The 14,324-nt window shown below is 41.0% G+C and overlaps 1 protein-coding gene across 5 annotated transcripts; it reads left to right on the top strand.

Moving 5' to 3' along the window:
• Positions 1-47: 47 nt before the first annotated feature.
• On the top strand, positions 48-14,017 carry LOC143158633 (uncharacterized). Of its 5 annotated transcripts, none has more exons than XM_076334834.1 (8): positions 48-217; positions 3,366-3,577; positions 5,294-5,359; positions 5,453-5,544; positions 6,904-7,487; positions 8,014-8,094; positions 10,413-10,512; positions 13,695-14,017. In XM_076334834.1, the coding sequence occupies exons 3-8, from the start codon at positions 5,300-5,302 to the stop codon at positions 13,924-13,926; spliced, it is 1,149 nt and encodes a 382-aa protein (XP_076190949.1). In that variant the 5' UTR covers positions 48-217; positions 3,366-3,577; positions 5,294-5,299; the 3' UTR covers positions 13,927-14,017. The 5 variants fall into 5 exon arrangements, with proteins under 5 accessions (XP_076190949.1, XP_076190943.1, XP_076190958.1 ...); XM_076334828.1 differs by having other exon boundaries at positions 48-233; XM_076334843.1 differs by lacking the exon at positions 3,366-3,577.
• The last annotated feature ends 307 nt before the right edge of the window (positions 14,018-14,324 follow it).

Raw genomic sequence — 14,324 nt, 5'->3', positions numbered from 1 at the left:
GTCTCTCCGTGGGCCCGGCCGCCTGCCTGGCCGCCGGCTGCCAGCGTGACTGGGCTCACGGCTGCCCGTGACTGGGCAGCGGCCTGCCCCCGCGTCACCGGCCCGCGGCGTGGAGCACCGCTGGGTGCCGACGCCATCGTTGTCCACCTCTGTCCTGTGCCCGGTCATCTCGTGCTTCCTATTTGTAGTCCCCACTGACACGCAGAGCTGTGACCAGGTGACATTTTATGTGTGTAAGTGTTTTTCAGGAGTGTGTGCCCTTGAGTTTGAAAGGTCCTTTTTGGTCTCTTGCATTTTCCAGTGGAGTTGTCACCCAAACTGCATGGGTGACACCACTTTCGCATAGTTAGGTTTCAGTTTGAAGAGGGTCAGTGGAATAAGATGACAAGCCGGTAGCCATCGCGAAGGACGGTTTCAAAAATGCAGGCTGAGGGTCAACAGCAGAGACTTACTCTGTCTTCATCAGCAGGTATCTTCTTGGGGAAGTAAAATAAAAAATGGAAAGTCTCGCTAAAACAAAGCAGTCCTTTCCCAGTAGGAACAGCTGCCATGAAAGGTTTTATAGCATTTAGGATTGTTAAGATTTTACAACTTGAGAACACTGGACAAATTAAGTCACATGAGAGATAACTTGTACAGAAGGGAAATAATGTAAGAAATAATTTGTTCCAAGTCCCGTGGAGCAAAAAAGGGAAGATTCTAATACGTGGTAAAGGGCACTGCCTTGTCCCCTTTCCACCACTACCTATAAAACCAAGGAGAAATACCCGTATTATCAGCATTCACTAATGGTTCATTAAATCAGCCTAATTCTTAAAATTCTTGTACCAAGCTTACACTTTTCACAGGTTTTCTACTTAGTTTTTCTACTAGTATAACCATGCTGGCTAAAAATAGATTTTTTTCTTCCTTACTGGTATATTTTAACAACTCTTGCCTTAGATGTATTTATCATATATAGTATAATATAGTTTATAACGGTTATGAATGGGTCTTATCCTGCATAACTGTGTTTTAAAATGCTTCTGCAGGAAGGTCTTTGGGAAAACTGGTAATGCCTTGTACCTCACTGAGGCACAAATTCTGCCCCCTTGGCCCTGCTGAGGCTGGCTGCTCGCTTCCACTTCACCCCCGTGGCTCAGACCCAGGGGCACTCCCTCACTCCTGGCCTGCTACAATTCTCAGCAAGCACAAGGATTCAAAAGACCAAGCTAATGTAGGTGTCACAGCAGCATGTTCTCCAGTGCTTTTGCTTGTAAGAGCACTCGAACATGGAAACATCTAGCTGGGCCTTTCATGGGACCGGGCTGGATGCTGGGAAGTTGACTTCCCTGGGCTTAAGGCATGCTCAGAGCAGTGAGACATGCCCCAGCAGTTGGGAACTGCTGTGGTACCACTTGTTCCCCATTCAAACCATGTTGTTTTATGTCCATGTCAATTAATATAACTGGACCACCTCCAGGAGGGTCCTATTACTATGCTTAAAGCAGAATAAACCTTGCACAACAGAGCAGGTGAGGCATTTAATGCTCTGCTGCTATTTTCCTGCTGTTTTGTTGCCCCTACTCCAGTCAGAATTGATGTCCGAGGCTGATAAAGAGAGCCATGGAGGAATAGCTCTTTCTTGTACTGAGAATGGATGACACACAAGCATGTGCACTAATGTTGCCTAGAACACTTTTTGTTTATTGCTTTCCATTCTAGTTTTCTAATTAGGTAGAAGAGGAATCTACAGAGCTGGGTTTTTTTGTGGTTGGTGGCAGGGGGAGGGGGAACATCAGGGGTCAAATTCCCTGAATTCTACATTTTGAGTCATCTTAGATAGTCCTGTTGTACATTTATTGTAGCTGGGCACTGTAATTGTGTCAAGAGATCCTACACCAGTGTTTCTACTTTTGTGTTTGATTTTAATCCATTAGTCTCTCTCATACCAGACTGTTCTTACCCTTCGCTATATCCCCTTTGGTGCCTTTGACAGCTTGAAAAAGAGAGTTACTAGCCTGTGCTTCTGGTCCCTTTGCTCTGGTATGTGCCAAAACAGACAAGTTGCCAGACCATGGGTTTTGTTGACTCTAGAACTGAAGTCGCAGATAAGGGAGGCCATAAAGTCTACAGAAGCCCAGAGAATACAGAAGGAAAGATATTGACCAGAGACAGATAAAGGAAAAATAAGGCAGGTAAGAATACATCTCGTGCAGAGGCTGCAGACATGAGATCCTGAAGTAAGGGCACCAGAGGAAAAAAGGGCAATAAGCAGAACAAATATTTCTGTGATCAGCTGAATTAATGAAGCCAGTTTTCTCAGAAGGTGGTTTCTTTCTTCCCCAGAATGACTCCAGCACCATTCATGATCACTGTGATACCCCAACGGAGAGAGAGAGAGGGCTTGCGCTGTAGTAGTACATGTACAGTTGGCCAGCTGACTGCTGCCACACAGTTCAGCAGAGTTTTGCCTGTCTCTCTTTAGGTGGGGACACTTCCTTGGGCTCTATCGTCTACCCAGCTGCTGATTTTCATGAAGTGTGTCCAGGCGTCATTATCTTTGGGTGTGTTATTCTGCCAAATCTGGCCGAAACGGGACATTTGCATAAACCTCCTTTCATTAAAAAAGTAGGCTGAAAATAAATTGTAGAGGGGAGTCACACTTTACTTAACAAAGAATATGAATACAACCTAGCAGAGTGAAAGAAAACTGGCAGTGAGCTAGAAAAGGCAGGATTAACAACGTGTCTCTACAGCCTGAGGTGTTGTTACTGGACCCAGGAGCACTCCATAAGCTGTGTTCATTAGGCTTGCAGAGAAGAGGGCACACTGGACAGAGCAAAGTTAAGCACCTTCCAGGTTACACTGCTTCCAGCCCCAGAATTAGCACTATACTTTATATAAGAGAGTACAGATAGCCAACAGGATAATAGCATGATAACCAACATGCAAAAATAGGAATGCTGTATGAAAAAAATCAAATTGCAAAGCGGGAGTAAGAAGCTGGACTGACTGCATTAACAAAGCGAACATTAACATGAACAGGCTGACAACTGGACTCCACGTTCCCCACCTGGCTGCTTTTAAGAGGATCTGGTCTCTTAGAAGCAGAGAGGGTGAGCCACATCTTGTAGCATGCCCTTACCAGCTCAGATTTTTTTGTCTGTCTTCTGTTATTGCCAGTCAGCTGTTCCTAGCATTTAATACACATTATATTAATGAATGCTACGTTTTCCAATTTCATACTATACTAGGCAGCATGATAAGAAGACAGTATCAGACAGGCCATAGGCCAGAAGAGACATGTGAATACCATTTTTAGCTAGAGAAAGATACTGGGTTTTTTTGTTTTCTCACAGTGGCTATTCCTTTTTCCTAACCAGCCTCCCGGACAAAGGCAGGCAATGGCTGGGGAGTTAAAGGAAGGGCTGAATGCAATCCAAAACATGTGGTAACTAAGCAGCAGGACTTGAAACCCTTTCCTGAAAGACAACACAGAGACTCACCTCTTCTATTTCTTCCAAGGAGGCAGCTCCCGTTGCACTATTTTCCTAGCAAAAGAAGTTACGATCTTCAGGAAAAGACTTCTTTCAGGGTATATTATGTTTTCTTTCGTGTTTTCTTTTCAAGCTGTTGTAAGTGTCAAGAAATGGCATGGAGTGGAGTGGGAGAGCTGTCTCTGACAGCTGCGGTTTAATCCTGGAAAGAGGGGGAGGAAGGACGACTAGGGAGTAAGTGGCCTATATCAGTCCCAAGAAGAGTTGAACAGAGGGATGTTATATTTGTTTCTGTTTGTATTTCTGGGACTGATGCCATTATTTATGTGTTTATGACATTTTAATACTCTTTTTCCTAGTTTAGGGCCAAAACTCATAGCCCTTATGCAGCTCTGAAGATCCACTGAAGTAAATGGGACAATTTTTATGACTAGAGGTTTAATATTGGGCCTAAAGGCTGGGTGTAGACAAAGAAAATGTTTCTTGCATGAGAGCAAATATGTCTTATGAACTCTAGAAAGAAAGATATGGCCCCTCACTAATTGCTGAGGACAGAGGACACTTGTATTTCCTCAGCCATCATCACCCATAGCATTTACTATGGGAATGGCAGCTGTCACCAAAAAGTGTCTTCCTTATCCTGAGCAGGATAAAGGACTTCCTTAATTCTGAAACCACTCCTTCTCTAAGATTTTACTTAAAACCTAGATGAAATAGCTAAATCAAAGTTAAAAGTAACAAAAGCAGCCAAAGAATTCACATTTAACACTGTTTACTGTGGACTTCTTTCCACATTCCTTAGCGATTACTTTTTTTTTTTTCACCAAACACTAGTTTGATTACAGCCTGTCAGCCATAATCCAAACATGTTGGCTTGCATCAGCTAGTGTCACAACATCTGTGTCCTTTGGAGGACAGATTTTCAAAGGATACAATGAGTGCTTCTGAAAAGAAGCAAATTTCATCTTTCATACTGCTGAAAGTCACCTTGAGAAGTACAGACCGCTGTTTGTGCAGTCAGACTGGGACAAAGCAAATGCTTTTCAGTTTGCATGAATAGATGCATGCTGTGAAATATAAAAATAAGTCAGTTTATTGCCTCCTCTGGAGCTCATTTTTTAAATTGCTTTTAAGTGACAAGATTCACTTGAACAAAACAAGCTATTGTCTGGACCAGTGCTTCAAAAACACTCCTTTTATTTCTGTGATAAGGAGCTATTGCATTAGGCATGTATGTAGATATGTGCGTTAGGATGTGCTACAGTGAGCGGCTTCCTGACAGCAGATCTCTGTGACTGTGTGCAGTCTTGGTAGGGGAGGGAAGGCTGCACAGAGTCAGGGGTCCCCGCACTGGTATCTTTCAAATAAATGTTGTATATTTATGATAGAGTCATAAAACCCCTTTTTTTAATAAAAGCGTATTTATTGACATAGTCACTGAGTCATAACTGCAGATGCAAGCAGTCTTCTTTTTCAGATAACAAATTGAGACATTACCTGTCATCAGAAATAATTGTAGGTCATATCTCATGAAAACACTAGTTTAAAGTAGTATGAACCTAAATTATCAAAACCTGATAATTTGATCTTAAGTTTTGTAATCAACTTCATATAATTTAATCCACTGATGCATTAATGTATTCCCATTCATACAGTCGTGGTTCCTGTATTATTTGAAGCAGATTTTCAAGGCCTCACACAGAAAGTAGTTCCTCAGCTTCACTGTTAGTATAAAAAACATAAACAGTTTCTTTCTCACAGCCTGCTGACATAACTATTTTCCTCTGGGCTGCTCCACCCCTCCTTCATTCTAGGGAGTAATGGAACCAATGTTTACAGCTGCAGCGCTGGAGACAGGACCTGTATATTTCTTTGACCAGGTATTTTCTTTTCTATCCAGGACATTCTTCTACTTTTCTCTTCCCCTTCACACCTCCTCCAATCTTAAATTGGAAACATTAATTTTGTTGTAGATGAAAACTAGAATGAAAGAGAGGGGCAAGAAGATACCAGAAGAACTGTCCTCATATTTTACTACAGATCTTCCCCCTGGCTTTACTCCCAGGTAATAGTGTGACACCAGTAGTGGTGGGAGCAGGGACATTTCTGTCAACTAGTTTTTCAGGGAGGACAAAAAAGGTCCCAGGGTGGATGTGGCCAAGGCAGAACATGAGAGATGGGGGAGGTTTATGACCAGAACTGGCATCCTGCCACACAGTGTGAGCAGAGAGAGACAAGTGGGATGGTGACAGTGTCCTATACCTAACCCTAACTCCTTGAGGTGTAATACCTAATGTTCATTTCTGCTGTCAGCATTTCATGAGTTTAATATATTTAACATACCAATCTTGAGCAGTTAGTTAAGGAATGCCACATAATAGCCTTGTTCCTCTGTTTTGGCATGGACTGAACAACACAGAGCACATTGTAGAGCTCTGGATTTCATGAAGTTCATGTCTGCTGACTAATGTACTGGGAGCTGATGTTCACAGCATTCCTCTGGGGTGTGACTCCTCTGGATAACTGGGTTTTAAATTCAGGTTTCATCACGTTTGCTTTAAACTGATACTTTTGTTCCAAGAACAAACCTTGTTTTGCCTAACTTGCTTTTGAATTTCAGAAATTTACTCCACATAGTTTCAGTCTATGGACATGTTTGTTTACACTCAGCTTAAAGAGTGTAAGAAGCTACTGTTGAAACTGGAGAGGGTAACCATGTGGTTACAGCTAAGTTTGTGTGTTTTTAGAGGCTTGAGGACTAAGACTTTTTTGGTAAACTTTCTTTGTATTTTAGATTTTAAAACTCCTAAAACTTGTTAATAAATTTTCCACATTAGCAGTCGTCTAATTAAACTGTTACAGTTTAAAATAAAGATGGTCCTCTCATAACCATGGAAGATCAGAGTTCCCAAACTGAAAAAAAAAAAAAAAAGCCCAACACACAATAGGGTATATAGAATCAGCAGCTACTGGAGAAGACTTCTTTAGATACTCAAAGTTTCATTACATCTAAAAGTCCTTTGCATGTCACATCTAAGAAAGCAAAGTTTTGGATTTATTTGATTACCATTTTACTGAGGCAAGAGAAAATAATTTTACATAGGAGAGAAGAAATCAGTCAGCATGTTACATTACATTGTATTGCACTTCAGCGGGCATAGTCCAAAGCATACACTGTCAGTGCAGAGACTCCCTGGTTTGGCAGTGGCTGCACTAAATCTCCTCGTGTTGCTCTGCACAGGTATTTCTGAGCTTGTCTAGGAGTGTTTTCCTTGGGAGGAAATGTGGCTCAGTCTCAACTGTGAAAGGGAGCACTGCCAGCCTGTCCACATATGTTTCAGGCAGCAAAGCTAACAGGTCTCTTTTCTGTGTTCTTTAACTGTTACTGCTCTCACTTAATGATACAGCTTTTTTTTCTCCTCAGCCCGATTGAAAGCAGGAGTGCCATCTGTACAGGTGAGCATACAGAAAGGCATGAAGATGGTTTCTTAAATGATGATACAACAAGAAAAGAAAAATATCCAGTTTTGCGACAAGTGTCTTGTCATTCCCTGTGTAAAACCACTACGGAGGACTCAAACCCAAAGATCTCCCAAACATCTTTGATCCCACAGGCAGATGAGGACTCACCACTGAACATGTTGAGTAAGTCTGTGGCTGCCAACATGTTACAGGAACTTGGAGAGAAGTTGCAGCTCCTTGCTAGGTATAAGACTGGTTTCCCTCAGGGACTTGTGAATGTGCTAACCTGTAGCTGGAAAGAACTCACTGAGGGGATTGATTACCCTAAATGGCACCAGAAGTCACTAGTGTACAAAAGTGTGAGATCCAGGAGAAGCCAAGCCTCAGAGGAGGTTAAGAGTGGTGCTCTGGGGTCCAAATGTACAGAGTGTGAAATCACTGCCATCAGAAAAGAACGATACAAGAAAAGCTTTGTTCTACCAGCCTGCACTACAAAGGAAAAAAGAAAACCTGAGACAGCATCAAACATGCCTGTAGGAAGTAAAGGTAAGGTCATGCTGTGTAAATGTGCTGTGTTGTAATGTTTGGCCACAAAAGGGAAAAAAGCACTTTCTGTTAAGACTACACTCTCTGTTGGCTGGGTAGGCCAACATGCTCCGCTTTATAGCTTGTTATGCTGCAGTTCTCTGCAAAGCATTGTTTTAGGACATGATGAAATAGCTTTGCAGCTGAAGCAAGAGGTACAAACACTTAGAAGAACAAAGCCGGTGAAACTGGGCAATGTTTCAAACCATTTATCAAAGCATATTTAGTCTCCTCTTTCAAGGTGAGTGATGCAGTCATAACATATTGTGCCAGTAAAAATCATTGGCATCCAGAGCATTTCATTCAGCAAGTGTCAGGCATCCTCAGTGCAGAACCATAGGTTGGAGTCAAGCCTGTTCCAGCTCTCCAGGTGCTACTGCAGTCTTTGCCTTAAAAAAAAAAAATCTTTGGTTTTATATTTTTGAAAGCTGACTCACCCTTGCATGTATGATCACAAGCATTGCAACTCTGCTTTCTTCCTGTCTAGCTCCTGTTGTGCAAAATGATGCTGGTCAGTCACCCATCACAATCAGCTTCTCGCTCTCATCCAACATTTGTGAGGAAAGAGGTAAGAGTAGCAGGTAGCTCAGCTGGATGGCTGATGCTTAGCAGAGGTGGTTAGAATTATGCAGCACCTGGACAGCTGTTCTGAATGCCTGAATTGACTAAAGTATGGATTAGCATGAGAAGGGAGTAATTGTCAAGAAATAACCCCCCCTGCTTTTTGGATACAATCTGTTTTTAAATACCCAGTCCTTCTCTGATTATCTCTGGTCATCTGCCAACAAGGTTTTCTACATAGCCACTGCAGGTCCACTACTCTGCTAGCAGAATACAGGGTGAATAACTGCTTTGGGATATTATTTTAAGCCTTTCCCTATGGGAAACTGGCCACATATATTTGACTTAATAACTTTTGCTCTGAATGGGAGCACTAATGCACTAATGGAAAAGTTCTTCACAAGGCATTATCATAGAATCATAGAATCATTGAGGTTGGAAAAGACCTCTAAGATCATCGGGTCCAACCATGGACCTAACACCACCATGCCCACTAAACCATGTCCCTAAGTGCCTCATCTACATGTCTTTTAAATACCACCAGGGATGGTGACTCAACCACTTCCCTGGGCAGCCTGTTCCAATGTTTAACCACTCTTTCAGTAAAGAAATTTTTCCTCACATCCAATCTAAACCTCCCCTGGCGCAACTTGAGGCCGTTATACCAGTTCTGCCTAAAACATGGACAAATTTGATGATCTGAAGGGAAGAACTGCTTACTCTGCACCTCTTTTTGGATTTCTTTAATAACATTGCCATGTGGAAAAAAAAAAGCGTTTGTGCATTTTCTTTCTAATCCTGGCCATGAAGTTGGTCAGGTGCCACCAGGACTGCAGAACTGAAACTCCTTGGCTGGTGAAGGTTAAAAGTGCTGCAGAGACACCGAGCACCCTGGCATGGAGGAATAGCTCTATAAACAAATATATAGGCACTGAAGGGAATTATATCCTCTTCTGTTGTTTTCTGAAAATGTGGCATCCATTTTCTTCTGGTTGTAACAAAGCAACAGCGCTTCTGAAATGCTTTGCTGTAGAGTTGCATGCTCTTGGTGTCTCTGAGCTATTAAGTTTGCAAGAGTATTGATTCCACCTTTAGCTCTTGTGCTCACAAGAAGCCTCTTTATTCTTCTGTCTCAGTGATGTCAAGATCATGCACGCTTCCCTTTAGCACTCCACCAGCGGATCTGCCAGTGCACTGTATAGTCAGGCAACTGTTGGAGTTTTCTTAATCACAGATGAACGTCTAAAGGGTTGAGACATCCAGCTTCCACTAAACTGTCCCTACCCTTTCCTATCTCTTGGGAGCTCCCATTTGCTTGGTCTGTTGTCACAGGTTTATTTTTTATTTGGTGAAGGGAATGCCCAGCAGCAGGTCACGCATTTCTGTGACTGCAATTCTAATCCACCGAGTTCTTGTTTCTGACTAACTTGCTTTTCAATTTGTTCATAGTGAAACAGTAAATCTAGGGAAACTGACCTTTAAGTGCAGTAATTTTAACAATTGCTTGGCCCGTTCTCTAGCAGTCTGTGTCTGTAGCCTTTTTTTATCACCTCATTTGGACTTTCACATCAAGTAATCTGATTTCTTGATAATAACCATTGCAACAGAAGTTGTTCAGACTGAATAGAGATCACACCCTGACCATTCATCTTGGGTGTTCTCACCTTTGTAGAAAATAGAGTGAGAGTAACTGCGAATCTCCAGAAGTTAAGGAACTTCTTCCTCCACACTCCCACAGGCCTTCTGAAATCATCTACAAATGCTGCAGATGTGAACTAAGTAAACACCTGCCACAGCACACCTGCAACCACAGATGTCTTACAGAAATGCACACTGAAAGAACTCTGTGCCCCTGCTGCTCAAAGTGATGCATGGCTTAATTTTCCAACCACTTCTCCAGATTGCTGCTGAGAATAATTAAAGAGTCTGCATTACCTGCATCCTTTCTCAGCAGCGATCCTGGGCTGTACACAAATCAAACAGTGACTGTGACTGATGTGGGAAGTTAAGGTAGTTCATATGAAGGTCTAACCTGGAATTTATCTGAATAATTCATTTTTCTGGATGCCTATCTTCTTCCTAGACGTAATTTGCTGTTTTTCGATTGAAGGCGCGTACAATGCACATTCCCTTTTTCTCCCGTTATATTCTTCAAGGCAAAGAATCTGTTTAATCTGTTTAAGAAGGCAGTTCCCAAAGCTTCAGCACTTTGCATTCATATGAACGAACCTTACTTTCTATTGACAGATGCCATAGAACAGGACTGACATTAACATCAGTCTTTACTTATGCATCTAATTTTAGTCTCTCATTCTGTTTCTCTAGGTTGGATTTTCCAACTTTCTGACTCAAATTCTGAAGATATTCACCAGAAGCTGCCTTATGTGTGGACACTGGAGAGGCCAGAACAAATTCAAAAACAAATGTAACAAACTGGTGTTTTTACTTTCATAAGCAAACTTAGAATAAATGACAATGTTTTCATGATGTAGAATACAGATTATGGGAGACCACTTAACCAAACCAACACGCTAGTCTGGAGAGCGTTATTGCTTTGAAAACTCCTAGAGTTCTGCTTAACATTTCACTATTCATGAAAGAGAAACATATACTTTTATTTTAGCTACTGTAATGTAAGATAAGAATTATCTCAACAGAGACATTTTCAGGGATTAGTGGTGAGACAATTATTTTCTGATTATGATTAATCTGCAGATAAACTTTCCAATAGTTTTGAAAAAGTGTTTGAATATCTTTTGCAAAAGAAACCATGGTCCATGAAAACTATTTTGCATTTTGATAATTTGCTGTGATCTGTAGCCTGTTGCCTTGACAGGGCCTGAAAGAACATTGCCATAAGATATCGTGGCCAGAATCAGGCCTTTAGACTTCTTCATGCTGCTTATACTTAAGCCTTCTATTTTTACATAGCACAAGACAGCCTTAACGCCCTGGAGGCTCCCCGTAGAGAACTGGCCATGTGTTTAAAATGTATGGTAGCTTCCAAATACATCAGCCATTCTCTGAGTACCAACTATAGTGCTAAAATAGTATCAAGGGATGGAGAAGATGATAGCAGAAATAGTTGAGATTTACCCTGCCTGATCAATTCTCTGAGGAAGAAGTACTGGAATTTATAAAGCAGGCTAGATTTACATGAAAAAAATCTTTGCTGATAACTAATTATAAGCATTAATTACTTACAAGGACAGTTATTAAAGTTAACCTGTATAATTTTTTATCTACAGCACAGTTTCTGAATTTCACCTGTTACATATACTACTATTTAACTGACAGTTCCTGTACACTGGAAAAATTATAAACATATTCAGACAATAAAATCAGCATTGTATCTTAGGTGAAAAATCATCATTCGTAATAATAGGTTTAGCAGCCAGTGGCTGTATAAAATCAAGCAGTTTTCAGTGTGTAAGAGTGTATATGCTACAATGTATTGTACATTGTACAATATAGTACACTAGCATATTATTCATCATGGAATGGGTTATTATCACTGCTTTATTCCTTGGGGAACTGAGTAGCCCAAAGTCCAAAATAATTGATGCTGCAGCAAAAACTGGAGTTTGCATTGTTTGACCAACCTCTGTATGTCACCCTCCAATAGCTATATAATGTGTTTGCAAAGCCAAGAAAAAGAAAAGCAACAAAAAAACTTAATGATATTTGAGGCTTATACTGGAAACATCGTATTTTCTGATTATTTAAATGAGCACTGTTGTCTTCCCACCCATGAGACATATCATGACTTAGAATTACCTGTTTTAGAGAACACTCTGAAATGTATCTGTCATTTATCCTCCTGGATTCTGAGTTTTGATACACCCCAGCCTGCAATTGTTAAGAACTGCATAGAGCTCATCCAAACACTGAGGATACCTGTGGTTGTCTGTGGTGCAACTATTCTGGGGTCTACCATATTACTGTTCCCAAAATCTCTGCAGTCAGCTGATTTAATCATCTGAAGACAACATTTATGCCACAAATGGGGTCATAGGGTCTCCCTTCAAGCAAAGTGTTCCCTTTCACAGGACCTGAGCATGTTTGCAGGATTTGCAGACCCTGTTGGCCCATCAGGTAGGAAGTAAAGTGCTGCTCCTCATATTGCAATACCCTGATGCTGTCACCAGATTCCTGTATCAGTGTCATGAGAGCTGGCTTAGTGTTCTTGAATATTTATGCTTAGCCTGGTCAGAAAAAAGTTTATACTGAGCAATATTTTAAGGCAAAATTGAAACAGCAAGAAATACTGGCTTGAAGATGAAAATATTCCTTTGATTTCTATCAGCTGATGTTTTACATAATTAGCTTTCTGCAAAATTGACCAGCTTTTGTGCTCATTTTTTTTCCTTTAATGTTTTCATTTACCTAATACTACCCTGATGACCTGCACATTTTTATAACTGCTTAAAGACTAACAGATAAAAGTATGGATGCATGCACTAATATATACATGTAGAACAGTACACATAGAACATCTAATTGAAAAGGATGTCAGCCAAAGGCTGGCAGGACTAAATAGCTGTCTCCTAGGTTTGGGTTAATTTAGCCAGCCTCAAACTCTCTCTGCTTCTTTCTCAAGAGCAGTCATGGGACTGAAATAGATATAAATTTGGCTGTTAGATAACAAAATTTTTGAATATTTGAGCATTGTTCTTTCTCAGAAGGATGAAGTAAGCAATAGGAATGAAGAGTAGCACAATAGCTGTATGGAATACAGGATGGTGAAAGTGAAGAAAAAAAATCAGGTAGACAGACTTTCAACAGGGTTAGAGTTGACTGACCCTCACAGTCAAAGGATCTCTGCTATGTACACGTGTAGAGGGTTGGTGCAGTCCGTTCTAGTGCCAGCTTAACCACAGGTGACTTATGTGATCTTGGGCAACTTACTTGACCCCTTTCTATCTGAGAGTAATGTGTTTAATAATATTTATCATCAGTGTTTACAAAGCTCCTCAGGGTTCTCACGTGAAAAACAATTTAGAAGAGTGCAAAATCATATCATTAGCTGTAGAGAGGTCCTAATGAGAGTTTATTGATGAAACAAAACAGAAATCTGCCACTTCAAGCTGATACTGCTTGGGGAGGGAATTGGGATATCAGCAGGTTCTTCTACATTAAGTAGAAAGGAGGAGATTAGAGAAGAGCAAACATTTGGGCATATCTTACTCATACTGTAGCTGAAGATATAAACCTAGTGACTTGCTAAGATAATTGTAAGTGTACAATAGCTGAGACTTTAAACCAGAAATTTTCACTGTCACTCATGCTGGCCATGCTGATCAGTAAGAAGTCTGAACCTCCACACTCTACTGCAACTCATGGGCTGAGTCCGGTGACAAAGCACTGAAATGTCTGTAACAAATTCAACAAGCAATGGGGCTGTTCAGTGATGTTTGTGAGGCTGCCTGAATTCCTAGCTAAATTAGTAACTTTGATCATTTCTATCTCAACTGAGAAAGTCACAAATCAAGGTATGTTTTCTGCTTAGGTCAAACTTCATTCTAAATTAATGGAAGTCTTGCCTGAGGATTCTGCTTAGCAAGAACTAACCAGAGGTGTAATTTTTTTCCTCCCTCATGCAAACAGAGAAGAGAAAACATCCAAGCTGAAAGAAGTGGGGTTTGACAAACCAATTATTCTCCGGCATTATGGTGATCACAGAGAAGAAACTTTCTCCAAGACATGGAAGGTTCAGGCTGGCATGACTGTCACACCAGGGCTGACACATGGCAAACCTCAGATCCCAGTGGCCAAGAAAGCAGGCAGAGCACAGAGAAAACTGCACTATGGGCTGAACGATGGCTCATCTTTCATTTAATATCCTTTCTGTTTACACAGCACTTCTACAGGGGGAAGACTCAGACTTAATGTGTAGCTGAACAGCTTCCAAGACTCAGCTACATGAAAATGTTCGTTTCTTATCAGACTGTATTTATATAGTACCAGAGCTATAGCCAGGTAGTCAGATTATAACAACAAAGCCCAGTATGTGTCAGGTGGGTGGACATGCCTCAGAAATAAATATTCCAGAATGAAAAATGTAGTTACAAGTTAATGGTGTCAGACTGCAGTCCATTTAGAGTATAACCTTGTCTTGAACAAAGATCACTTTATCAGTCACAGTAATCAAACTGAATTAGGAATGGTCTGCTCTGGCACAGGGAAAACCACCAAAGATATTGTGCTTCATAAACATATTTCTGATTCATATGTTGC

Source organism: Aptenodytes patagonicus, chromosome 1, assembly GCF_965638725.1.
Source record: "Aptenodytes patagonicus chromosome 1, bAptPat1.pri.cur, whole genome shotgun sequence".
Taxonomy (NCBI): domain Eukaryota; kingdom Metazoa; phylum Chordata; class Aves; order Sphenisciformes; family Spheniscidae; genus Aptenodytes; species Aptenodytes patagonicus.
This window is presented reverse-complemented; position numbering and strand designations above follow the sequence as displayed.